Here is a 25,747-nt window from a genome sequence, read left to right on the forward strand (position 1 = left end):
AATCTGGAAACACAACAAGTGATTGCTTTAAAATCCTGACACAGGACACACACTAAATACTCACTGGGAATGTGTTGAGCACAAGAATCAACCTGAGAAGATGCCCCTGTGTGGCACCTGCTGTGACAGTCCCTGCCCTTAAAGAGCTTATGATTCAGTGACAGAAGATGGAGTAATGGAGAGTTGGCAAACTTTCTCTGCAAAGGGCCAAAGAGTAAATATTTTCAGCTCTGTGAGCCCCACGGTCTCTGTCACAACTATCCAACTCTGCTGTTGGAGCACAAAAACAGTCACAGACAACACATGATTGAATGGGCAGAGCTGTGTCCCAATAAAACTTTATTTACAAAACAAGTGGTGAGCTGGATTTGGCCCATGGGCTTTAGTTTGCCAACCCCCTGGAACCAATGATGGTGTATACTTGTGTTTTCTGAAGACTAAAAATAGTAGAGTGTACTTGAATCAACATTTTGTTCTGTGCTTGCTAACAAATTATCTCTCATAATACCAGCCTTCTGGGCTATTGAAAGGAAAGCACTACTGTATTTCTAGTATTTCTAGATATTGCACATCTACTTACATGTTTTTCTCTATGACTTACCTTGAATCTTATTTTATGTTTTAACTTTTTAAAAAATTATAACAATCATATATACATAACCTCTTGGTAAAAAATTCAAAGGCTATACAGAAACCTAAAGTCCCCCTTGATGCCCTTTCTCTCTCCCCCAATCCCCGTTGCCACCAGCAAGGGAACCACTGATCTCATTTTGATGTGTTTCCTTCTGACATTTTTCTCATGCTTTTATATACATAAGTACCCTAAAAGAAATATGTAATTTCTTCTTTTTAGAAATAATTAAATTATATCATATGGTACATGTTGTCTTAGAATTTACTTTTTTAAAAAAGATTTTATTTTTCCTTCTTCTCCCCAAAGCCCCCCAGTACCTAGTTGTATATATTTTAGCTGTGGGTCCTTCTAGTTGTGGTACGTGGGACGCCACCTCAGCATGGCCTGATGAGCAGTGCCATGTCCGTGCCCAGGATTCGAACTGGTGAAACCCTGGGCCGCCGAAGCAGAGCGCTCGAACTTAACCACTCAGCCACAGAGCTGGCCCCTAGAATTTACTTTTTTAACTCAATAATTGGTCTTGGAAATTGTTCCACATATAGAGCTACCTCATTTTTTCCACTTAGTACAGAATACATCATAGGTTGGATATGCCACATGTCATTTAACTATTCCAATATTGCAGGACGTTGAGATTGTTTCTGCTTTTTGCCTTTACACATAACACTTCAGTGGACATCCTTGTCCAAGCACACAGTGCCTTGTCCCTGTGTGGAGGGTTTCTTTAGGTGACACCATGAAGAGGAATTACTAGCTCTTAGGGTGGGTGCATTTACAATGTTAATAGACAGTGCCGAGTGGTCTGCCAAGTGATTATGTTATTTTAAGCTCCCACCAGCAGTGTCACTATCTGCACACCCATTGCCTGACATTTTAACACTCAAGAAATGATCTTTAAAAATTCTCATTTTTGTATGTTTTTGAACCTTCAGGGCATCATGGGTTCTTATGGTCTGGTCTGAATGTCCCTCTTCTGAGAAATGGAGCTGTGCAGACCATTGCCCAAAGAAGCAAAGAAGAGCAGGAGAAGGTGGAGGCTGAGATGGTCCAGCAGAGAGAGGAGTGGGACCGGAAGAGGAAGATGAAGGTTAAATGGGAGCGAGGATGGAGCGGAAACACGTGGGGAGGTGTCAGTCTCGGCCCCCCAGACCCTGGTCCCTATGGAGGTATCAGAGTCCTGGTTTTGCTTACCTTTGTGACAGAGCACTTGTACTTCTAGAATTCCGTGTGACTTTATTTACACATCTGCTTAGATTGCTGTTTTCCAGAAAAAGATTTGAACATCACTGAAATCACTCCACATTATTATCCAACTGTATTTGATGGAACACTAGAGGCCCAGAACCAAGAAGATTCCACAAACGAGCTGCAAAGCCCTGGGTTCTGGCGTCTTTACTCTGCTGCTTCTCAGAGCCGTCAATGTGGTGGGGGCGTCACGGATCTGGACAGGCCCCGACAGGACGCAGTTTCCCAAACACAGTTGGTCCTGGGGACCCATGGAGCAGCAGAGCTCGGGAGAGCTGCTTCCGTAACAGAAGATAAACCGACTGGATGGTTGTCACTAAGCCTCATGAAAGCACACAGGAAATAAAAATTGATAATACTTATCAGGCCAAATTAGAAAACTAAGTCCTGCCCCTGACCTGAGTCTATAAAGAAGGAAAAATCCTCTGAGAAATTTATTCTTGTCGATGAGTCAGAGATGAGGAGACAGACAAGAGTTTGGCTGCTTCCTTCAGTTTGGCTTAAAGAGGAGAGGAGAGGCTGGGATGGAGAGGCTTAGGCAGGATGCTTAGAACTGAGCAAAGTGCTTCCATTGGGAGGATGAAAATATGGGAAGGAGAGAAAAAACCATAAACTCAGTCCCTAATGAGGGCCCAGATCCAGAGTGTAGACAAATGGATTAATCCTTGACAAAAGAAAGGGCAGAGTGCAGGTTCAGGGGAGCCTGTAGTGTTGGTGGTGGAAATGTGTGTGGGTTTGGGGTGTGTGAGTGTATCTGTCTGGTGACCTCATTTAGTCTGTGAGGAGGAGGTGGGGTCATCTGCTGAAAGTAGGCTGGGGGCACTGATGAGCACGGCCAGCAGAATATTAATGAAAAGGCAGGGTGACTGGGAGTGGCTCCAGAATTATCCAGTGGAGTGAGAATTGGACAGAGTTCAGAGGAAAGATTGGCCATGAGGTGATAATTGCTGAAGCTGGCTAATGGGTGCATAACCTTCCATTTTGTTCTTCTCTGTATCTTTGGATATGATTGAAATTTTCTGTAGTAAAAAGTTGATAAAAATAGAAGCACACAGAGAGTGTTTGAAGTGGCTGTGTGGTGAGTGGGGAGAGAACTAACTAAAGGGACCTGAAAGGCCAGCAGGCAGCAGGGAGGACATGAGTGAGTTTGAGACCATGAGTTTCTAGTGGCCCAGGTGTGCACTATGCTTTGACTTCTCTCCAGCAGCACCCAGCAGGCAGGTGTGGCCAGACAGCGGCTTGGATTCAGGCCTGGATAGTGCGGTGGAGGGAGAAAACGGTGAGGGAGTTGAGGACACTCACCAGATCTGGTGGAGGTGATGGACTGTGGTGTCCTGGCCGAGCGGGAGAGGCTGTGAGGACCACAGGGAGTGAGAGGGAAGGGGAGGACAGTGGGCAAGAGTCTGGAGGTGCTGGGGAGCTCCAAGAACCCTTGTCTTGGGAGTGCACGAGTGAGCGAGCTGGAGGGTTAGGAGGATGCAGTCAGGGAGATGGTGGCCGAGGTGATGAGTTTAGTGGTGGAGCCGTCTCTGGGGATGATGGACGACCAGGGTGTGGCCTTGGGAGTGGCACCAAAAGATCTGAGATTCTTCTCACTTAAAAGTCAGTGATGGTGCCTGTGTTGAAAAGTGCTTTCATATACTAACTGTACAGACACATTTATCTGTATGCCTGTTTCTTCTCTCCCTCCAGAAACATACGACGATTTTGATACCAGGATACTTGAGGTAGGCATGCTAATTAAATACCCAGTTAAGCCTTAGGGGAAGCTGGGGTGGGCGGTGGGGATGGGGCAAGAGGAACAGTGAGGAAAAGCTTTGGTGCATGACTTTTCTGAGACACAGAGCTGATCTGAGTAAGTAAATAATGGAACTTGAAATTTTAGTCACTCGATAGTGGCTTTCCTGACTGCTGCCCTTCGTGGGGGCTACCAGTTGAGGTCTCATGACATGGTGACTTCGGAGGTATTGTCGGTAACAGAATTTGGAGACAACCTTTAAATTTCCTCCTTCCTGAAGCTAAGGTAGCATTAGCAGTCTGTCTTAGAATTAGAAACGAAATGTATGTGGCAATGAATTCAGGGAGCAGAGCCTGAGAGGAGCCGTGGGGCGGGGGTAGGAAGCTTGGAGTGGCCGTGAATGTCCAGCTCTTGATGGGAAGTGACCTGCTGGGCTGTTTGCAGGCACCTGAAACTGAAGCCTGTTCCCGGTGAGTTTCAGCCACTCTTTCCAGGATGTTCCCTACAGTGGTCAACTTCCCTCTGAGCTCGTGCTGCACACATGGTGTTTATACCACATGGAATGATCATTTACTGAGTTTGTGATTGAATATGTATATTGTTTCTTCAATGTCAATTGAGTTATAGAATTTAAAATCTGTTTACAGTATTTTATGTCTTTGGTCCCAGTTTATACCTTTTGGAAGTTAATCCCTTTGAAGAATTCTTGTGTAAGTGATGATTTCCTGTAAGATTATCCACAGATGTGGACTGGAGCTCCCTTTTCCTTTAACCACATTTTATGGGAAAGGGGGCCGCCATGTGAGCAGTTTAGTTAACAGCTTCATAGTTCCTGCCCTTTTAAATATGCCAAAAAAATGCAGATTTTCCTGTAGTTCATAATAAACAGATATTTCCTAATTTTCTATTCTCAGTTGAGCATAATCCTTAGCACAGAGATCCAGTCCTATGCTGATGCTTTCTATATACTGCATTTCATCATTTCTAAGAGGCACATTTTTTCATATTTTAACACCTCCAATATTGGGATATATCTTCTAATCAATCAATTATAAACCATGTCAAAGTATAATCAGCAGCTTTTTTCTTTTCTTGCATTTCATTCATTAAAATAGGGTATAGTGAGTTGTACAGTTTCGGTTTCCTTTAAAAGTTACCTCAATTGAAACTTCTAACAATGCTGTGAAATAGGAAGAGAAAGCCTTATCTCCATTTTTCTCCTGAAGAAACAGTCCCAAGAGAGGATTCCTTTGGGGAAAGTTTGTGCTCGTGGACTTCGAGGATGATGGACGATTCACCACGTGTGCGTGTGTGTAAGGAGGTCTCTCCAGTTCCTGCTTCAGAATTGTATTAAGGTGTAATGTTTATGAAGAACTTTGTCTTTTAGGTCAGAAATGTTTTCCATATGACGGCAAAAGAGGGAAGAAAGAACTCAGTCCGCGTCCTGGTCGCTGTGGGGAACGGCCAAGGAACTGCAGGTGAACAGGGTGCCACAGCACACGCGGTGCTGGTGGTGGTGGCAGAGGAGAGGCGTGGGTGGGCTGCGCTGTGGGGTCCGCTGGTTCAGGCTGCGGCCAGACTTCTCTTCCTGATTAAATCTGTATGGGGTTCGGGCTCACAACCTTGTGTAAGCCCGTGAGATCCCTCAGGGGGACAAGAAAGACTAGATCTTTCTACACCTGCCCTTTCCGGTGAGGACACCGGATATTTAAAAAGGCTCAAGATGCCATTGTATTAGGTTTAATAGGAAAAATTAGGGGGAAAAACCACTAGATATTCAACAATAGGGACGTAGTCACAAAGAGAGTACAGCCACACATTGTAATGGTCTGTACCCATTAAAGATAACAGAAAATCACTTACAAAATAATGCTAAATTAAAAAGAAACTTCATATAAGACTGTGTAATATAGTCCCAATTTTTTTTTAAAAAAAGTATGTGTAAATGCAAAGAACAGACTGGAAAGATACGCAATGAAAAAGTTAATAATGTTTACTCTAATTAGTAGGTTTGCTAATCATTTAAATTTTCTTCCTGATAATTTTCTGTAGTTTCCAGGGTGGACATCTGTGTTTGAAATGTACACATGAATGTGTAAGGGAAAGAAAACTGGAAAACTGTGCATTTAATGCATCCTGACACTTTCCGAACAAGTACCACGTCTAGATAGTATTTGCCAAAGGAAACCACTGTGGGTGGCTTGGGGGAGGAGGGTGGTGTGGGGGGAGGAAAAGCAAGACCAGGAGAGGCCATTGTTTGAGGCTGCCCATCCCAGTAACACCCAAGGGGAATAGGGTGAAAATCAAATGCCAAATGAAACCAAAAATTTCATACTGACTCGGGATGGGAGGAACGAGAGTCATGTCAGAGCATCATCTGCAAAGCCTTGGACTAATAAGGGATTTATCCTGAGCACAATTTGCAGCTAAAAGAGAGAAAACAGAGAAAGACCATGTCAAAGTTACTTTCAAGAGAATGATTAAAATTTCAAAACATGAGAAACTCTTGGAAATTCGAACAACCATTTGGTTTCTTCTTTGGGACAAGGGTCAACAAAGGGCCTCGGTCGGCATCACGGTGCTGCTTCCTCGGACTGAGATCGGTGGTTTTGTTGAAAAAACGAGACTTCCTCGATCAACACTTGATTGCATATTTTGTTAAACACGTGACCAGCTTCCCAGCATTTCTTAATTTGAACTTTAATTTTCCAGGATAAAGTTCCGATTAAACCTTTTGCTTCTAATTTACTATGAAGTTTTTACTTAAGTTTTGTTTTATGTGAACTCACTAAAAGTGGCCCTTTTCTGGAATAATTATCCTGGGATAACAAAGGACATCCTGGAGATGCCACTGAGACCCAATTTAGTCATGGGGTCCCCAAGGTGGGAGGGAAGGAAAATGTCAACTAGTCAAACCTCCACCTGAGGCTGGAAGCTTTGCTCTCGTGGCCACGAGCCAGAGGTCAGCCAGCCCTGCCCGTCCGCCTCCACGGCTGGGGGCTGACCAGTTTCTGAGGCTCCTGGTCTAGAGCCCCAGCTCTGGAACATCATGGATTCTTTGAGTGAAGGGATGAAGGAGCACTTCATGCCAGGAGCTGACTCTCAGGTTTCCTCACTGAGTGCCCGCATCCCATTATCTCCTCTCCTCTCAACCCGGGCATCTCATCCTCAGGATGTGGCACTCAGCACTTGTCACCTCACTTCCTGTCACTCTGCAGTCTGGTCCCCTTCCTCCCCTATGGAGTGGCCCAAGGAAATGCTAAAAGCAGTTGATTATCCACATCACTAATTGGAACAGAACACACAGCCCACTGCCCAGAACATCTCTCATCAGCTTCACAGAGTGAGAGGAAACTTCTGCACCTGGTTTCTTGTGGCTTGAGGACTTTTTAATTGAGCACAGACCCCTTTGTCCTGTGTGAAAAAGAAGGGGACCCCCAGGCTGGTACTTGGTGAGTTTCCAGAAAGGTGAAGCCATCTGAGGCCCCCAGTAGCTGGGGAGGGTGGGAGACCGAGTGCCAGGCTCCCTGAGAGCAGTGGCTGAGCACACACAGCTGTCATCTGAACTGACACTTGATGCCGCCTCTAGAGATTCAGTCTAAGCCCAGGATTCCTCTGAAAGAAAGCTGGAAAGATGGTCCTGATACTGGGGAGTCAAAACAAAACCAAAAATACCTAAGAAAAGTATTGAATGCAAAGGCCCTTTATAAAGTATTTCAAAAGTTTATCATCTTCCCCCGTGGACATCTGCAAGTACTTGTTGGGTGAGTTTTATCCTTATGACAGGTAGAATCTCCATGAAGACTTAGAAACACACCACCAGATGGGGGCTCAAAAGAGCCTGTGGAAGATTCCAGTAGAGAGTTCGCAAGATCCGGTCCAGGGATCAGGAGGGGATCTTTGTTCATGGTCTCTCAGATCACAGTCCCCACACTCCACCCCACTGACCCTTTCACAAATAGGCGATGACCCTGAAAGAAAGATGGCTCAGGAGTTGGAGGTTAAAGCCAGCAAGTCCCAACCCTGACAGGAGGGGACATGGGAGAGTCAGCATAACTCCCTCAAGACACACAGCATTGTTCTTCTTTTGGTTTCTTTTTTCCACCATCAAGAGCATTTCTGCATGCTAAAAAGTTATGCTGGAAGGCAGGCCAGTCAGTTATCACTGTTTGGGTTTTCAGCTAGACTTCAGTCTATCAGTAGCATGGACAAAACGCATGGTACATGTACAGCAGAGTGGCTAAGCATGAAAACACCTGAAACAAAAATAAAAGACCATTAATTAATGATGACATGGCAAAGCAGGGGTCATCCACACTGGGCTGGCTGCTCCCACAGTGCTCTGGGATGACAGACATGAAGAGTGTGGACCGCCGCTCCTTCCCATCACCCACACAGACATCCTTTCTTGCTGAGCACAGATGTGGCCCTGAATGCTTTCGGCACAGAGCTCCAGGTGACCTAATGACGCCACTGGACATAGCCTGCAGGGTCAACTATCTGCCATCTCACACCATCATGCTGGTGCCATCAACTGGAAATGGGGATCCACAGAGGCCCCTCAAATGATACTCACAGGTGAGTACCAGCTGCTCTCCATGGGAACCTTCCTTCCTCCCCACCAGGAAGAGCCGGGTCCACCAGCTGTGAGCCCAGCGGCCTCGGTTGGAGAACACGAACACAGGGTTTGCTGGCTCTGGTCAAGGTCTTGATGCTGCCTGGACGTCCTCAGGCCCATCAGAATGTTATTCAAGGATCATAATCTCACAGACACGGGCGAGGAGCCAGGCTCACAGGACTGAGGGACAGGGACAGGGAGGCGGGATTGTGAGATGCTGCAAAGGAGGGGCTCCTGAGAAAGCTGCTGGGGAGATCCAGTCGGCTGTTTTGACACTGGGAACAAAGGCCCTGGAAAGGTGGCAAATGGTCACCTGTGGCCTGTCAGGCTCCTGACGTGCTGTGCTCACTGGGCACCATCTACTCCTAAAGGCCTGCTGCCCCCGAGTCCAATATCTGCTCCTGGATCTGTGACCTGGGGCGTGGGGTCAGGAGTGTCCAACCAGGCACGACACTTAGGGTGGCTACGCGTCTGTGACCCGTGAAAATGCCCAGAGACACCAGCCGTCACCGGGCCTGCCCTCTCCCGCCCCACACAGGGCGAACCCTTCCCCCTCGTTGGCCAGAGGCGATGAGTCAGCCGAGTATTTGATCACACATCTAGGAGAGCTCATCCGGTATCTCTGAGGCAGCCCGCCTGAAAGGGGCAGTCACCATGGGTGAACAGCCCCCAAAACACCTCAGCCCGTCAGGTGGGAACAGGTTACTGTCCGGGCAACTCCAGACCCAGCGAGAGCCCTTGGCAGAGGAGCCTCAGAAGTCCCCACAGGAACAGGACACAGAGCTTATTTTCCAAGTGAGGGCAAGATATGGGACCTTGGGGACACAGACAGCAGGGACATGAAAGGACATCCTTACGTTTTCAGGAACCTCTCTCCTAAATGGCTGCCGTCATTGCCCCCCACTGTTAGGATCCAGAAACCTCCAGATTTCTGCAGAAATTTCCAGCTCCCCTCAGTCGGCTCCCACCAACCCCAGGGATCCCTTTGGTGCACACACTCTGCTGTCAGCAAACGGGGGAGAAGCTTAGCTTCTAAGGAAGGTCCCAGTTAGGAGTCATAGAGGACGAGAGGCAGACCAGATGCTCCCAAAGGCCACGGGTGTGTGGAGGTGGTCTTGAGATGCCTCCCACAGCCCGGACGGGCCTCCCCGAGACCATGGGAGGCCGTGTGATGGCTGGGCAGGGTCTGGGGTTGAACCCTGAGTGACCAGGACTCCTTCCCCTGTGCACAGACACAGCTGATATTCTGAACAGACAGGCGGGACTTCACATTGAACCAGGCTTGTGTCCCCCTTGATGGTGTCAGTCCAGCGCCTCTGCCCGCTGAGAACATCGTGATTCCTGGTTCTGGCACTCCTGACTCTGCCTGGGCGTGCTCACGTTTCTCCAACTCAGCTAACAGAAAGGGGGACACAATCAATTGTGTCCTGGATAAAGAGACGCTGGGATAGTCATGAATGGAATACTCTACAACGAGAAGAAACAGTCTGCATCTCCACACAACAGTGGGACGAGCCTCACAAACCTAAGGCGGAGAGAAAGAAGCCAGAGAGAAAAGACACACACTGTGCAGTTCCATTCACAAGAAGTTCAAAAGCAGGCAAAATCAAGCTAGGCAGCTAGGAGTCAGGCCCGTGGTCATCCTCGGTGTGGGTGCACAGAGATGGCAGCAGGACAGGAAGGGGGTTTCTAGGAGCTGTTTGTGATGCCCTATTTCTTAATCTGAATTCTTGTTACACAGAGGGGTTCACTTTATGGAAGTTCATCAAGCTGTGCATTTGCATCCTGCTCACTTCTCTGGATCTGTTGCATTTCCATAAAAAGTAAAAGAGAAGTCGGAACACGGCAGAGCCCAGTGGTTCTCACTTAGAGGTCGGTCCAGCGGGCAGGGGCATTGATCCACCCCATCTGGGTTGTTCTGTCAAGTGCTGACCCACTAGCCATGTTCCATCTACATTTCATTACTGTTGTCTGCAATAACTTTACGGAATTTGTCGGCAAATGCCTTGCTGATGTCTATTCGGAGAGAAGGCTTCTGGAATTGGGATGGGGGAGATATAAGGCTCTCTAGAAGAGCAGAGATGATATAGTGTCATTTGAAGGATGACTGAAGAGGAGGATGACCAGCCTCCCAAGGGAAGGAAGAGCAACCTAGGGGCTGCCCGGCTGTGCTGCTGTTTAGAAACCAGCCATCTTGGGAGATGAGCCAATATGGGAGACATTCCCACACTGCGGGACATTTGAGGGGTGCAGGGACCATGAAGTGGCCATGTTGATGGACCTGGTGAGCAGGCTGAGAGCTTAAGAGGAGCATGTGGACTCCTTGGGGCAGGGGATTAGCCCACAGGGACCAGCAGACAAGACTTTGAGGAACCATTCGCAGAGCCAAACATTCCTCGCCCTGTGGGATTTCTCTCAGGCTCCACTCTGTCCTCCCCCAAATGTGGGGACAGCACAGCTTTGGCTCCTGGAGGTGACATCTTGTGATCTGTCATTACGTTTGACCTCGGGATTTCCATAATTCATAAGTTGACCTCTAGAAATCTGAGGAGTGCTATTTCTGAAACATTTTCTTATTTTTTAAACAATACCCATGGCTAGAAATACATCCGATATGGTGGGTTAGCAAAGTGGTGCAAGCCCACCATGCACAGCTCTGGAAAAATGTTTATGAAATAATACATCCTCTTACTCCTGTCATTCCGACCCATTCCATAGAAAGAAAATCCATGTCATGACCTCACATGACCTCCCCCACCAGTGGGTCAGGCCCCGCAGTGGAGAACGTTCCTTTTAGAGCTCAGAGACCTGCACACACCGTGCCCCCAGTCACACACAGTCGGCCCCCGGGTTTGTTCTACTGACGGCTGAATGAGGCTCAAGCCCCGTTCCTCCCAGGGCTCCTGTGAGGCCTCGGCAGGAAGCTGTTCAACATCCACTCCACAGTCCTCGAGGGGAAGGGACAGGAATCGCCGTCCCATTTCACAGAGGAGCAGGCCGAGGCTCAGGGAGCACAGGGGACGTGCACGGGGAGCTGGTGGAGACGTGACCTCCGGCCCCTCCTCCTCCCACAGGTGCTCAGAGCTGTGGGGCAGGAGACACCGTCACCAGGAGCCGAGGCCTGATCGCACAGCAAACACCCACAGCTGGGGGTCTGGACTCGCTGGGCCCAGAAGGGCCTCCCCACAGCCCAGCCCAGAGCCAGGGCCTGGGGAGACCCTGGCCACTCGATTTTCACCCCAGGCCTCAGTCTGCCACCCCTGACTGTGCTTCCATGGAAGACTGCTCAGGGGGCCAGGACACCCAGGGGCCAGACTCACTGCTCCAAGCTGGTGCTGAGGGTGCTGACAGGGCACCTGGCCTGACACCAGCCCCACCCATTCCCGGTGACCTTGGAGCACGTTATCCTGCTCGTGGTGCCCTGGTTCTCCATCTGTGAAATGGCGATGACACAGCGCCCACACCTCAGGGCTGCTGTGAGGGCTCAATACGATGGTTCACGGAGAGCTCGGATGGTGCCGGGCATCAGTGGTCACGACCTCACACACCTGCCCTCTGCAAAGCCCACCCAAGCTCAGACCCTGGGCTATCCCAGGCCTGGGCAGCACAGCCCTGACCAGATGACGAAGGGAGTATTGGGCACATCCCCTCTCTTCTCTGGGCTTTGTGTCTTCAGAAATGAGGGGAAGGTTATTTCATTCAAAATTCAGTGAACTAAAAAAAGAGAGGAGGCCTCAGTCAGCCTTCCGCTCAGACCCTGTCAGTGGGCGGTGGGAGCTGTGAACATGGGCAGGTTGACTGGGAGTCTCACCGTAGCGAAGACATTCTCAAGGTATGTGAAGTAGTCACCGTGTTCCATGATAATGGTGGCCCAAACTTCCAGGATGAAGGCGCAGAGGTAAAACAGGAAGGCCATCCAATGGTAGACTCTATCCTGCAGGGTCAATATGGCCGTCAGAGAGATGGGGAGCTGGACATGGGGATGTGGGGCAGCTGTGGTCCAGCAAGACCCTTCCAACCCACCTGTCCCCACCAGGCATGGCTCAGGTCCCTTGGTCATCTTCTGCTACTTCCTTTGGCTCCCCCCACCCCATCCACCATCACCACATCTCCCAACCCCTCCTCACAGAGGTTGTTGGTCCAGCTGAGTTTCATCTCACTGGTTTGGGGGCAGAGGAAGGACTTCATTGGAGAAGGGACACTGCTCTCCCTTGATGGGGGACGAAGTGAGGGGGGCAGCTTGGGACTGAGTAGGCAGAAGTTGGTTCTGGACCTGAGAAGTGTCATCCATGGTCACGGTCCTGGTTCTGATGTGGCCTCAGTGACCAATGTAGGGGAGAGAGGCTCAGGCCATTTCCATTGTTGTTGTTGTTTTTCATTTTTCTAGGGGGGAGGCAGGGGGCTCCAGGTATGTTTAGAAGCAAGAAAGTACTAGACTGGATGAGTAGCTGTAATTCAGAGTGACTTCACAAGTGTAAGTAGGAGACCATTTGAGAGTCTGAGGCCAAGCCAAATGGCCCCATCCCTTCCAGGGGACATAAGGGGCAGGGGTCCATGTGTAAGTTCCACCCTCTTTATGGGCCTTAAGGAAGAATTTATGCAGAACAGAGACCACAGGCCATCTCGTTCCCCCTACCAAGTCCCTCTCTGGTGACTCGGCTTTAGAAGCTGCGACATGGAGCTGGGCAGTAAGCATGGCCTCGCACTGGGCAGCCAAGGCCAGCCCCCAGGACCCTGCTCCCAGGGGATGGAAACCAGCCCTCCTGGACTATGGGAGGTGCCAACAGGCCCCTGGCAGGTGCAGGTAGGCTGGCAGGGGGGTTGGGCAGCTGGTTACCCATGAAAAAGGCAGTCACGCAGGAGGAAGCAGAGCAGACGGTGACAGTCAGCCTCTGCCGTCACCTTCTCCTGACGTCCTGGCTGCAGGGAGACCCGGGCTACTGTGCACAGCTCAGAGCTGAAGGCTCAGCCAGCTCAGCCTTGGAACATGGGTGGGAGACAGCTAGAGGGTAGCACCACCCAGGACTAGAAAAGCCAGCCTCCCAGGAAAAGCAGAGGGTCTTACCCATCCCCATCAAAAAAGGCTGGGACTCACCAGGGTATCCCCACAGTCGACATCACACATGTACAGGAAGACCAGGACGGTGGTGCCTGTGAAGCAGAAGACAGACGCGAACATCACCCAGCCCTGGAGCAGGGGGAGGGGCACCAGGGACGAGGCGACCAGGATCCACACGAGGCCCCCAAAGACCTGCAGAGGGAAGGAGGGCAGGGTGAGCATCGGGCCAGGAGAGCCCACGCCCAGGAAGGGCCAGACCCAGAGGTCACGCTGGGGCACGAGGGGCAGAAGAACAGGAAAGAGGCAGAGAACAGCGGGGGGCATTTCCTCACCAAGAATGACTCTTTCAGCCCCAAGGCTCTAGCCTGGATCTGTAGTGTCAGTCTTGCCCAATGCTCTGCTTGCCTTTATTCACTTTTTAAAGACAATTTAATTCTTTTTATATAACAAGCACTTACTCCACATTTATATTAGGACACTGTCCTAAGCTCTTTACAAATTTTAACCCAGTTAGTCCTCCTACAACCCTATGAGCAAGGTACTGACCCATTTGTCAGATGGGGAAACTGAGCCACATGGAAATTAATTAATTCATCATCCCAAGAAAGGATTTATACCATCCAGTATGATCATTAGAAGGGCTAATCCTGAGATTATATCCTTCCTAATATTTTTTTCTTTTCTTTTCTTTTTTTTAAAGATTGGCACCTGAGCTAACATCTGTTGCCAATCTTCCTTTTTTTTCCCCTTCTTCTCCCCAAACCCCCGTTACATAGTTGTATATTCTACTTGTAGGTCCTTCTGGCTGTGCTATGTGGGACACTGCCTCAGCATGGCTGGATGAGCAGTGCCACGTCCACATCCAGGATCTGAACCAGCAAAACCCCAGGCCGCCGAAGCAGAGGATGGGAAATTAACCACTCAGCCACGGGGCCGGCCCCCATTCCTAATATTTTTCACGTAAAAATATCCTTTCTTTTATGACATGGTAGTGTCCAGAAGATTCTTTTGGTCTTTATTAGCAAAATAAATTAGTCACACTCTGTCATTAACATTTTTTTAGAAGAATTGATCTCTTGATTCCCCAAGTCCAGGAAGTGCTCTGAATACTGGCATTGGGGCTGGAGAGAGGGTCCAGGTCAGCCAGGTTCCTCAGGTGGCTGAGCATGGGCAAGAGAGCAGCACTCCCCTGTCTGTACCCAGAAGACACCCCAGCTGATGGTCACATGGTCAGTGAGGCCCAGGCAAAGAGGAGCATAAGGACAGACATGAGGGTCACAACACCCCTCAGTGCCACAGTCCCGCTCCCCTGTGGACAAGCACACCCCAAGCTGGGACTCTCTGTACTTCTCTTCCCTTTTCCTTGTCCCTCTGCATCCCAGTGACATCAGTTCAGCCTCATTTACCATCACCACCTGAATAAGGGCTGTGCTGGGCATGGGCTGGGATACAGGGGAGATGGCTTTGCAGTCAGAGGTTCCAAGGTGCTGTGACCCTTGCACCATCTCCTGAGCATCTGGGGGCTGAGGACGGGCTGCTTCCCAGGCCTACGTCCCCTATGCTGTGAACTCAAGTGGTACCTTGACCTCGTCTCCCTGTCCCTGCTGCCCACCTGCTGGGTAAGAGACACCACTGTCCTCATAGGGGTTCTCTGAGCTTCTTAGCTGAGAAGCATCAGGAGAGAATCACCATAGTATTGGCTAGCCCTCTGCTCCCCAGCACCGGCCATGAGCATGACAGACAATCGCTGACCAGTGTCAGCCTCCCGCCCCAGACAGAGGACAGTCACCAGCTCCTGAGGGAAGGACACTGCCCTAGACCACAAAGCTGGGGGTTCTCACAGAGGCCTGTCCTCGTCTGGGTGGAAATGTTTCCCACCACACCTGTACCCTCTGGATTTACCCACAGGATGAACAGAAACAAAGAGGTTCCATGAAAAATACAGTAAGCCAGCCCTAAGAGACAAAATCCATGCAAATGTAGACCAGACAGGAGGGAGAGGCTCCGGTGCAAATAAACAAAAGGTATGGATGGGAGTCACCAAACAGGTGAGTGATGTGGTCAGCCAGCAGAACAGGTGTGCACCTGTCGACAGTGAGAAGAAACTGTCCATCAATGGCCGGCACTTCTCTGGGGGTCCTGGGGTCTCCCTCGGAGTGGTGGTAACTGTCAGTTTCACTCTCTGTCGGCCCTTGGAGGTCAATGACTCTTTTGTGATTCATAAACATTAGCCAGGCGGGAGATGGACCCCTACCCCTTTCCCACCAATGCACGTTGAGAACAAATGTCTCAGAGGGCACCGTCTGGGCCGGGACATGGGCAGACTCAGGGTCCAGGTGGGAGACTGACCACAAGCACAGGCCTCCAGGACAGGAAAGGGGTGCCCCTAGGTGGGCTTCCGGGTGGAGGTGTTGGGTAAGCTGGGCCCCAAGGACAGAGAACGTAGCCCCACCATGCCACCTGCACCAAAGGAGCATCACAAATGGAGAGCAGTGAGGACTGTGGGGCTGATTCTGAAAAGAGTCCTAAGATGTAAAAGCTGGCAGTTCCTTCCCGCCAGGGCCCTCAGTCCAACCATCCCTGGCTTATCACCAAGCAGCCACAGGGCGGGATGGAGACTGGGGAGGTGGGGCATGATTATGTGCCAGAGGCTGCCCCCTCCCTGAACCAACGCCCTCCAGATGGTGAAGCGCTGCCTCTGATAACAAATCAGTTTTAAAGGTTTGCTCCGGGCCCACTGGTAACTGGTTCCTTCGCCTTCGGGCAGATGCAGCAATTTGCTCGGCTTTCAGAATTCACAGAGCTTTCCCCCAACCTGGCCTGGCACCAGGCTGGCAGGGCGGTGCAGAGGGAGGCTCAGGAAGTCCCCACTGCCACAGGAGAAGGCATGACAGGACTACCACAGCCCCTTCTTCCCTTTGGCCACCCCATCAGTCTGAGCAGGGACAGCTCTGAGCACAGGAGCCACTGGAAAGCCCTACAGAGGGTGCTGTCTCTGCAGTGCTTGGGGACCCCAGGGACAAGTCACGTGTGTCTCCACAGCCCAGCCCACCCCCTAATCTCACTTTCCCCCTGCCTCACACACCCTGCCCGGGAAGGGCATGGAAGGTCAAAGGTGGTGGGGATCGGCCTCATGGCCCCTCCTGCAGTTGCCCTCTTTGAGTGGGGGTCCGCCAGTTGATCTGAGCAGGTGTTTGACTTATTAGTAAATTAGTGATAATTACACCTAATACCTATTGACCAGGAGCTGCGGGCACCACGTGGTTTGAAGAGCTTTGTGGACATTACACTCACTTAGTCCTCGCAGCAATCCTTGAGGTGGGTGCTATTATATCCCCATTTCATTGATGCAGAAACTGAGGCACAGTGGCCCGCTCACACTCCCACAGCTGCTGAGGGCCAGCTCTGACAGGCTGGCTGTGGAGCCAGGTCAGGACAGCACTGCGTGTGGCAGTCACTCAAGGCCACACACAGGCAATTCACCATGAAATCTCCCATGTGTAGGGCCGGCTTTGGAAACGGCCATGAGAACAGTAACACAGAGGGATAGGAGACTGCCCAGTAGCCTTCGTCCTGCTCCCAGGCGCCCTGGGTCTAGAGGAGCAGAGAACCCAAAGGAGGCGGCCATGGGAGGCAGCCTCCCCTCCCCCACCCTCCACTGGCTCACCAGGTACACCAGGGTGTGTGTTTAAGACCAAAAACAAGCCAAATATCTAAACCCTGAAGGACATCGCTCCCTCTTCGGCAGACACAGGGCTGTGGTCCTCATCCCCGGGTCCATCAACACAACTTTTGTCACCCCCACCCCCACCCCTACTGCCAGGGTCAGGATGTGGCCTTCATCTCCTGTCCTTCCTCCTTTACTGTTTTCCTGGAGTGTCTGCCCCCAAAGCCTGTGCCCTGGGCCCTCTAAGGGCCTCCTTCAAAGGTGGATCCAGGAGTTTCAGGGTCCTCCCCCTCCTCCTCCTCTTCCTGCCCCCTCCCCTCCAGCCCAACTGCCTTCTAACAGGAGGGGGGCTCTGGGGTGCAATTTCAGGTCAGCTGAGAGGGGCTGGGTGGCCCTGGGCCTTCCTCTTCCACTGCCTGTGCAGATCAAGGTGTGATGGCTGGTGACAAGGCTTTTTTTCTGGTTCCTGCATATTTTCTCAGGCCCCAGGGCCTTGGTGCATCAAAGTGATTCACCACAGGGGTGGTTCTGCCCCAGTGTGGACAGAGCGGCAAGTATTCATGAGCTGGAAGAGCTAGAGAGCCTGGAGCAGAGAATCAAGGCCAGTCCATCCCCCTAGGAAGTCCTTATGCTACTGGTGCCCAGCAGGAGCCAACCAGGAACCAAACCTTCCACCAGAATGCAGAGGGCAAGTCAGGGCCCAGGACACAGAGAATCCAGGGAGCTGCTCCTGCTCCCGGGACAGTCTGCAACCTGTGAGGAGTCAGCCACATGTCCCCATGGCATCAGTGCTCCAGGAACGAGGGGGCCACCCACTGTCCTCATCCATCAGCACCCGAGGAGGACACCTGCTGGGCCATCTCATCAGGGCCTGCCATTGGTGGACTTTGGTCCCAAACACAATTTCCAGGGACTGAGGCTTGAGTGGCCAGGAGGAAGCCCACACCGGCTTGTGCACTGGTGGGAGCCAGGGCTCAGCTCTGGATCCATCAGGAGTCAGGCCCCAGCCCCCATCCAGTCTAGACTGGCTGGCCCCTCCCACTTCAAAGCAGGCCCCGGGGGTGCCCAGTCCCCCACCCGCAGCCCTTCCCTCAGAGGATGTGCCTGAGCCCAGAGCAGAGCCATCCATTCCTAAGGCTATAGACCCGGCCTCAGCCAGCAGCCCAAGGCGCTCTCCCACTCTCTGTGGGCCTGTGGGTGCAACAGTCAGCCTTTGTCCCTGCCTGACCTGAGCCTGAGCTCTCCCTACCATGGCATCTGGGACCCTCCTGCTCTCCTGAAAGCACTGGGACAGAGAGATTACCCCACCTGCATCAGGTCAGGTCGAGGAGGGACTTAGGGAAAAGTTAAGAGCAATCTTTCTCAGTGGAGCTTGGTTGTGATGACACATGCATGACCCTCCCAGAGCTGAGCCCACCATCACACTTAGCAGTGTCCAGATAACAGCTCAGACTCACTGACTGCTGATCAAACCAGGCCTCTGGTTCTGGAAAAACCACTTCTCAACTCCCAGAGCAAAGCCCTGAGAGACCTCTGCCTGTAATTCCCCCCTTTAGAGAGGAGGAAGGAGAAACCTGGGCAGTGTCCTCACCCCTTCTAAACAGCCACAGAGAGGGGCCCACAGCACAGGAAGATGACACAGGGCCAGGGGTCAGTGGGCACAGCCAGGGAAGGCCAGCCTCACCCACCATCATGCACTGGGCAGCAGGGCCACCCCCACTCTCTGGGGACTGTATGAGGGTCCCTGGCTGAGCCAGCACAGAGAGGGTGCCTGCCCTGAACCTGGGAGACCCTCAGGGCCCCTGGCTCCCTGCCCCAGCCTCTCACTGAGAACTGTCCCCACTCTCCTCTCCCCCATAACAATGTCGAGGGAGAGGGCTGGCTTATTGATGACCACTCCAGACCTCGATGACCACTCCAAACCTTGCTGAATCCATGGGGGCTGTGCAGTGCTTATCAAATGCAGATTCCTGGGCCCACCCTGGACCTAGTGACTCAGAACCTCCAGAGTATGGTCTTTTTTTTCTTTTTTTTTGGTTAGGAGGATTTGCTCTCAGCTAACATCTATTGCCAATCTTCCTCTTTTTTTTGCTTGAGGAAGATTAGCCCTGAGCTAATATCTGTGCAAACCTTCCTCTATTTTGTATGTGGGTTGCTGCCACAACATGGCTTGATGAGTGGTATAGGTCCGTGCCAGAGATCTGAAACAGCAAACCCAGACTCTGAAGCAGAGCGCCCCAGACTTAACCACTATGCCATGGGGCCAGCCCCCAGGGTGTGTATTTGACAAGCAGGTCCAGGATGGTGTGAGCTCCCCAGTGGCTCTGAGCTGTCCCTTCACTCCCTGGGGGGAAAGCAGGGGACAGGCCTTGCCCAGGGCTCCCAGATGGGCAGGGTCCCCTATTCATGATCCCTCCTGCTGTGGGCAGTTCATCCCAGGTGTCGGGGTGAGCACAGGAACCTGAACATGACCTGCTGTCACTGCAAGAAGTCCCACCCTGGAGACCGGGGCACCTGGGAAGCTGCCGCCCCTCTTGGAGCCTCAGTTTCCTCCCACCTCTGGAAAGGCAGGTTTCTGCTTCTACGTCTCTCATCCCAGGAGTCCTCATGGGGCCTTCTCAGTGGAGCCGGAATGTGGACCACCCACCAGAAAGCTGTTCTGTCACCCTGCCTGCCACCCCACTGCCCCATCCTGGTTCTGGGGTCTGAGAATCCCAGACAGGTGAAAATCTAGGGCAGGTCCCAGGTCACTCTCAAATAACAGAAAGTCCCCAGTCACTTTGGGTCACAGAATCAGGCTCATGTTGGTAACTACTGTGTCCACTTCACTGTAAGAATGGAAACCGCAAACCAGTCCAGGTGGCTCCCCCACCCCACCCCACCCCATAAAGTGCACCCTACAAGCGCTGTCTCCCACCAGGTGACCCTACTCCTGAGTCCCGAAGCTCCTGAGGGGCATGCAAGGAGGGGTGGCTTGGAGAGGGGCTGGCACTCCAGCAGGCTCTGTCCACAGAAAAGTTCTCTCCATTCCAGCCATTCTTTCAGGGGCTGCACTGCACACAGGCTGGGGGGAGGGAGCCAGGTTAATGACTTCACAACCCCTTTGCAGGCATTTCCTTCTCAGATTCTGAAATTGGGGGGTTATCTGCTGGTACTTTGTGAGAGAAGTTTCCTCTTGGGGCCTGGCATGAGCTGAGACAAACAGTGTCCTAGGTTAACATCCTGTGCTGTGAATGGGGGCCCAGGGTCAGGACGCCCCTGGCTTAGAAGGGAGGAGGAGGAGGAAGAAACAGAGACTGTGGTTGCAAAAGGAACATCCCCCTTGGGTGGGGACAGGGAACAGGCCAGAAGCAGACCCTCAGTGCAGCTGTTGGGGAGGGGAGACCCTGGGCATTCCAACGGGGCCTGTGTGGGGTGCACTGGGACCCACCGCCTGCAACAGCAGCGTGGCCTATGGGATCCGGGGGCTCAGAGAGGAAGGGTTACACCCCCTGGCTGGGCTGCCTTCCACCTCCCGTGAGGACCCTGCGCTTTCAGAGGGCAGGGGCTCTGGGGTGGGGTGCTGGGCAGGGCAAGGTTGCCAGGCCCCACCCTGAGCCATTGCCCTTCCTGCTCTGGTGGGTAGTGTCCCTGCCTTGGGAGGGGAGGTGAGCCCCACCCTGTTGGTCCTGGAGGCCAAGGGTTTCACATCTGCCTCTTCCAGGATATTGGGAGCTCAGGCAAGGAAATAGGAACTCTGAGTAATCAACTTGCTGGATGACAGATTTGAAAAATAATCATGCATTTCACACTCATTGGACTAGCAGAAAATTAAAAAGTCTGATGCTACCAAGTGTGGCCAGGATGAGGGACAAGGGGACTTTCTTCTGCTGCTGGCAGGAGTCAGGAAGGTCCAGGGTTAGCCTGAAGCTTATACAATTTGGGGACTTTCTTTATAAAAGAATAAAAAATGAGTCTGGGTCTTGGAAGGGGCCTGGGCAAGTGGGGCCCCTGAGCCTAATTAAGCTTCATAAGCTTCCCAGTGACTCCGCTCCATGGCTGTGTGAATTGGAATAACCCTTTTGGACAGCAATGTGGTAACTCTGGGAAGATGAAGATGTGCGTTCCCTACGACCCAGTGAGTCCAATCCTCTGTGTGTCCCCCAAGAAATTCCCAACATGTAACCACAGAGGCAAATACAAGAATGTTCTTTGGTGATGCCGTCTGCAACAGCAAAAAGCCACAAATTGGAAAGAGCCAAAATGTCCATCATCAGATCAATGGACAAACAGCATCACTGTGTATAAACCTCAACACCGTTGCATGGAAAGCTCGGTGCAGAAGGACATGACAGGACGACACTATTTCCATGAAGTGTGAAAACACAGCAAACAGTGCCCCGTGGAGCTCACAGGCAGTCAGGGCACAGGGAAGGGCTGACCCTGCCTGGGCATCAGGACCACCACATCCAACCCGGGGCTCCTGAGGATGGAGGGAGGGGAGTAAGACAGCGGCACATCCAGGGCTTAGAAGCCTCCTGAAAAGCTTATTTGCTTCATACTAAAAGGAAATACGGCAAAATATTAAGATTTGACAAAGCTGAGTGATAATTACATGGGTGCCTATTAAACTATTATATATATTTGTCTGTAATATTTGAAATGCTTCTTAATTTTTGTTTTCTTAAAAATTGAATTGAAGTTCGCATAACATCAAACTAACCATTTTAAATTGCCCAGTTCAATGGAATTTAATACACTCACAATGCTGTGCAGCCACCACCTCTATCTAATCCCAAAACATTTTCATCCCCAAAAGGAAACCCCGCACCCATTACGCAGTTGCTCCCCATTCCCCTCCTCCCAGCCCCTGGCAAACCACCAGTTTGTGCTCTGTCTCTGTGGATTTGCCCATTCTGGGTATTTTATATGAACGGAGTCACACAATACGTGACCCTCGTGTCTGGCTTCTTTGACTCAGCTCAGTGTTTCCAACTGTGTGGAATGTCTCAGTGCTTCCCCCCTTTCTAGGGCTGCATAATATTCCACTGTGTGAATATGTCACAGTTTGTCCATTCATCCTTTCAGGGGACATTTCTGCTATTCCCACCTGCTGGTTACTGTGACTAGAGCTGCTATGAACACACATGTACATGTACCTATTCAGGTCCCTGCTTCAATCCTTTTGGTTATAAACCTAGATGTGGAATTGCTGGGTCATGTGGTCCTTTTTTTGAGGAGCCACCAAACTGATTTTAACAGCAGATGAACCATTTCACATTCCCACCAGCAATGCATGAGGGCTCCAATTGCTCCAGATCCTGGCCCGCACTTGCTGTTTTCCAGTTTTTTGATAATAGCCACCCTAAGTCATGTGAAATGATACCTCAATGTGGTTTTCATTTCATTTCCCTAATGACCAATGATATTGAATATCTTTTCATGTGCTTATTGGCCATTCATTTATCCTCTTTGGCGAAATGTCTATTCAAGTCCTTTGCCCATTTTCTAACTGGCTTGTTTACCTTTTTGTTGTTGCCTTGTACTAGTCCATAACTTAAAAAAACTCTCCCAGGGTGACCAGGGCTGCCTTGGGCCCTTTCATTCTCTGCTCTTACACACCAAGGCACATTCAGCTTCACGTGTACAAAGTGTGCAGAGGAAACTTAAAGGACAGGTGTCTGCTTTCTTTTCCATTCTCCCTGCCCCCTGGGAGCCACCTGCAATCTAGAGAGGAGGAAAGAGATTGGAGGTGAAAACAGAGGCATCCAGAGCCTCTCACAAAGTCAGAGGAGGAGCAGGGGCTAAGGGGGAGGAGTAAAAACAACTTCTAAGACAGCTGAGAGGGAAGTGCTCTGGGCAAGGGAGAATTATTTATTTTTAATTATAATAATTAAAGAATTATTTATTATTATCTATAAGCCGCTACTATTGCAGGTCACAAAGCCGCCCTGGAGGAGAAAGTCTCCACTAACCCAGGGCTTTGAGATTTCCCACCCTCTGCTCTCTCCTTTCATTTGGTGGGATGGGGGGGACCCTCCTGTTCCCTCCCCCACAGACCACCTGCCTGGCTGGGCTGTCCCTCCCCCAGGGGCACTCCTTCCTCTGGGCTGGGACACCAAGAGGAGGCAGTGGGCACTGGGCTGTGCCTTGTGAAGCCAGGTCCCCCCCCACCTGCCATCTCCTGCTGCCACCTGAGCCAGCTCTTGTGAAGGCAAGAGAAGGAGGTGCCCCAGAGTCTTCTGCATGAAGCCCAGCTAATACCCTCTCATGATTCTTGTCACAGTGCTCCCCAAACAGCTGCAAAGCCAGAGGAAGCCCCTCATTAGGACAACTGAAGAGACACTAGGAGGATCTTTTGTTGCTTAAAATCCCTCTGCCCATCACACCTCACCATCAGCCACCACCTCTTTTGGTCGTGAATCTACCTTTGTAAACACAGTGGCCTCTGAAGGAACGACCACCACTCATCCCAGGTCCTGGGTGCTGTGCGCTCATCTTTAGACGTCCAGCCTCGGGCAAGCACAGGCCAAGCGCTGAATAGACACACCCAGAGGAGCCACTTGGGGAAAGGATGTGCCAGTGGGTGCAAGCCCCTCCCCACTCTGGGTCTGGGTGTCCCTATCTACAAATGGTGGGGCTGGGCGCAGTGGTGTCCAGGGTTTCTTCTAGATGCCACTTCCTTGACCCTGGCTGGCCCCAGGACTTGATGTCACTCTGGATACATGCAAGTGTGAGCTCAACTCAACCCTCACAAATGCAGTGATACACCAGGCAACCTCAGTCCCCTTAGCCCTTTCCCCAAACCCTCCATGGATGACATGGATGACTGCTCCCTGTGCTGATCACACCCTCCCACCTCCAATCAGGCAAGAAGAAGCTGGGGTCCCTTTTTTAAACAGTCAGGTTTAAAGACAAACTTCCAACCAACTCTTCTGCAGCGGGGGTGCAGGGAAAGGAGGCTCCGTGGCTGCAGTCTGAGCACCCACAGTAGACACACAGCAGCCCCTCCTAGGTAAGGGCTGGTGGCCCCTGGGGAGTTTAGGCTGAGGGCGGTCTGAATCCTAAGGACACACTGAGCACTTTACAAGGAACCCAGGGTAGGAAGTGCTTTCCCACAGCCACCTGCACTGCTGTGTGGTTCTAGCTGAAGGAGGGACCAACCACAGGTAGGGAGGCCTTGGGATTGCTGGAGGTCAGCCGAGGCACAGGACCACCGCCAGCCCCCTCCCTTGGGGTCACTCCACACACAGGGCAGAATGACTGTGGCGAAGCAAACAGGTCAAAGTTGCCACAAATACGTTCTTCCCCCCCCCCCCCCGCCCCCCCCCGGAAACTTTCAAAGGCCGGAAGAGAATAATGCGGATTCAGCTCCTCCTACGACACCAACCCAGTCCCCAAACCTCGGTTGGTGATGCTCAGGCTTCTTTTGCTGATTTTTGTAAGCCAAATCCTAACCCTGGACAAAGTGGGCACCTCTACTAGGACGTCGCTCTCCCATAAGGGATTCCTCTGGGAAGACGGTCGAAGCGCAGCTTCGGAACCAGCGCGCAACGGATGGATCCTGCCCTGCTTCCAACATCTGACCCATTTGCGAATTTGGTTTTTCCACCTAAATCCTGGAGACTGTTTCCCCCATTGTTGTTGGTTTAGAAGGGGCCAAACGACTGGGTTGGGGGAGACTTGCCTCGCCCTGGCACCGCTATCCCGATGCTCCTGGGAGCCGCGCAACTTGAGGATCTGGTCCGAGGGCTGTGCGGGGCACCCACAATAGCGCGCCACAAGGCCCATCGCGCCCCCTCCCCGGCTCAGGCGCGCCAGCCACTCACAAGCTCCAAGATGAAGAGGTAAGGGCACTCGGTGAAAGTTTCTCTGCCGCTGCTCCTGGCCATGCCGGCCTGTTGGCTTCCGCCTCAGGGCAGGACGCACGGCTCCGGCTCTGCGCTGACTCCCCGCGCGCGAGTTAAGGGCAGAGGTGCCCTGCCCCAGCCGCCGCCCGCCCCGCCCCGCCCCGTCGGAGCCAGCCCTGCGCGCCCCAAGGGACCCACCAGATAGCCTCGGGCTCCTCCCTGAACCGCCCGGGGGCGGGCTTGCAGAGCTGGGGCGGGGCCCTAACTTCTGCGTCCCACCTCTGGGTGCCATCACCCGTGGGGAGTAGGAAAAGCCACTTTGGCGAAGCGCTTCGCACGCTTTGCCCTCTTCACAGGGGATCACTATCCCTTAAAAATGAGAACCATCAATAACTAGGCTCCCAAAACTCCCCACCAAGGCACCGCTTGGCTCATCATTGCTTTAGCTGTTCTTAAGCTGGGTTGCCTTCATCTTTCGCTGAGTGCGTTAACGTGAGCCACTTGCACATCCATGCTCACGGTAGTAAGAGGTCCTCGTTCTGCCCGCAGCTGCACGCTGGGGGTCTGTAGGGGCGTTGTAGAGACCAGCTCTGGCCACCACCCCTTCTCCCTGCACCTTCTGAGCCGGCACTGGGAACTCTGCACCCTGAGTCCGCTCCTCTGAATGCTGGAGCTTTGTGTCTCTTTGAGGGGAGGAGGCTGCTCTCAGCCCTGCCAGCCCCGGAGGAGGACGGTGGAGGCCGCGCTGGGGCCGATCTGCATTGAATCCAAGGGACAGGAAGGGCCGCCTAGAGCAGATCCCTGCCCTTCTCTCAGAAGGGGCGGCCCTGCGCCTCTGCAGTGGGACGACTCCCCCTCCCCATGTCCTTCTGCTACCCTCTGCTGCTGCTTTTTATTTTCTGGACCAAAATTTCTCTATCCTTTTTAAATTGTATTTTTAAACAAGTATCAAATGCC

The 25,747-nt window shown here is 51.9% G+C and overlaps 1 protein-coding gene across 1 annotated transcript; it reads right to left on the reverse strand.

Annotated features, from left to right (window-relative positions):
• Positions 1-7,304: 7,304 nt before the first annotated feature.
• On the reverse strand, positions 7,305-24,863 carry LOC124240492 (myelin and lymphocyte protein-like). The gene is made up of 4 exons (XM_046663604.1): positions 24,770-24,863; positions 13,331-13,486; positions 12,047-12,169; positions 7,305-7,873 (listed from the first exon to the last, which is right to left on the reverse strand). Exons 1-4 carry the CDS (start codon positions 24,830-24,832, stop codon positions 7,814-7,816), a joined length of 402 nt encoding a protein of 133 aa, XP_046519560.1. The 5' UTR covers positions 24,833-24,863; the 3' UTR covers positions 7,305-7,813.
• Between the last annotated feature and the right edge of the window lie 884 nt (positions 24,864-25,747).

Source organism: Equus quagga, chromosome 5 (assembly GCF_021613505.1).
Source record: "Equus quagga isolate Etosha38 chromosome 5, UCLA_HA_Equagga_1.0, whole genome shotgun sequence".
In the NCBI taxonomy this organism is placed as follows: Eukaryota; Metazoa; Chordata; class Mammalia; order Perissodactyla; family Equidae; genus Equus; species Equus quagga.

Excerpts from the sequence above, each read along its gene's own strand:
- LOC124240492 (XM_046663604.1), bottom strand. The coding sequence starts at position 24,832 with ATGGCCAGGAGCAGCGGCAGAGAAACTTTCACCGAGTGCCCTTACCTC. Across the intron at positions 12,170-13,330 it reads TCGACTGTGGGGATACCCTG|GATAGAGTCTACCATTGGAT; the intron begins GTGAGTCCCAGC and ends TTGACCCTGCAG. Across the intron at positions 7,874-12,046 it reads TTGAGAATGTCTTCGCTACG|GTGTTTTCATGCTTAGCCAC; the intron begins GTGAGACTCCCA and ends TTTTTGTTTCAG.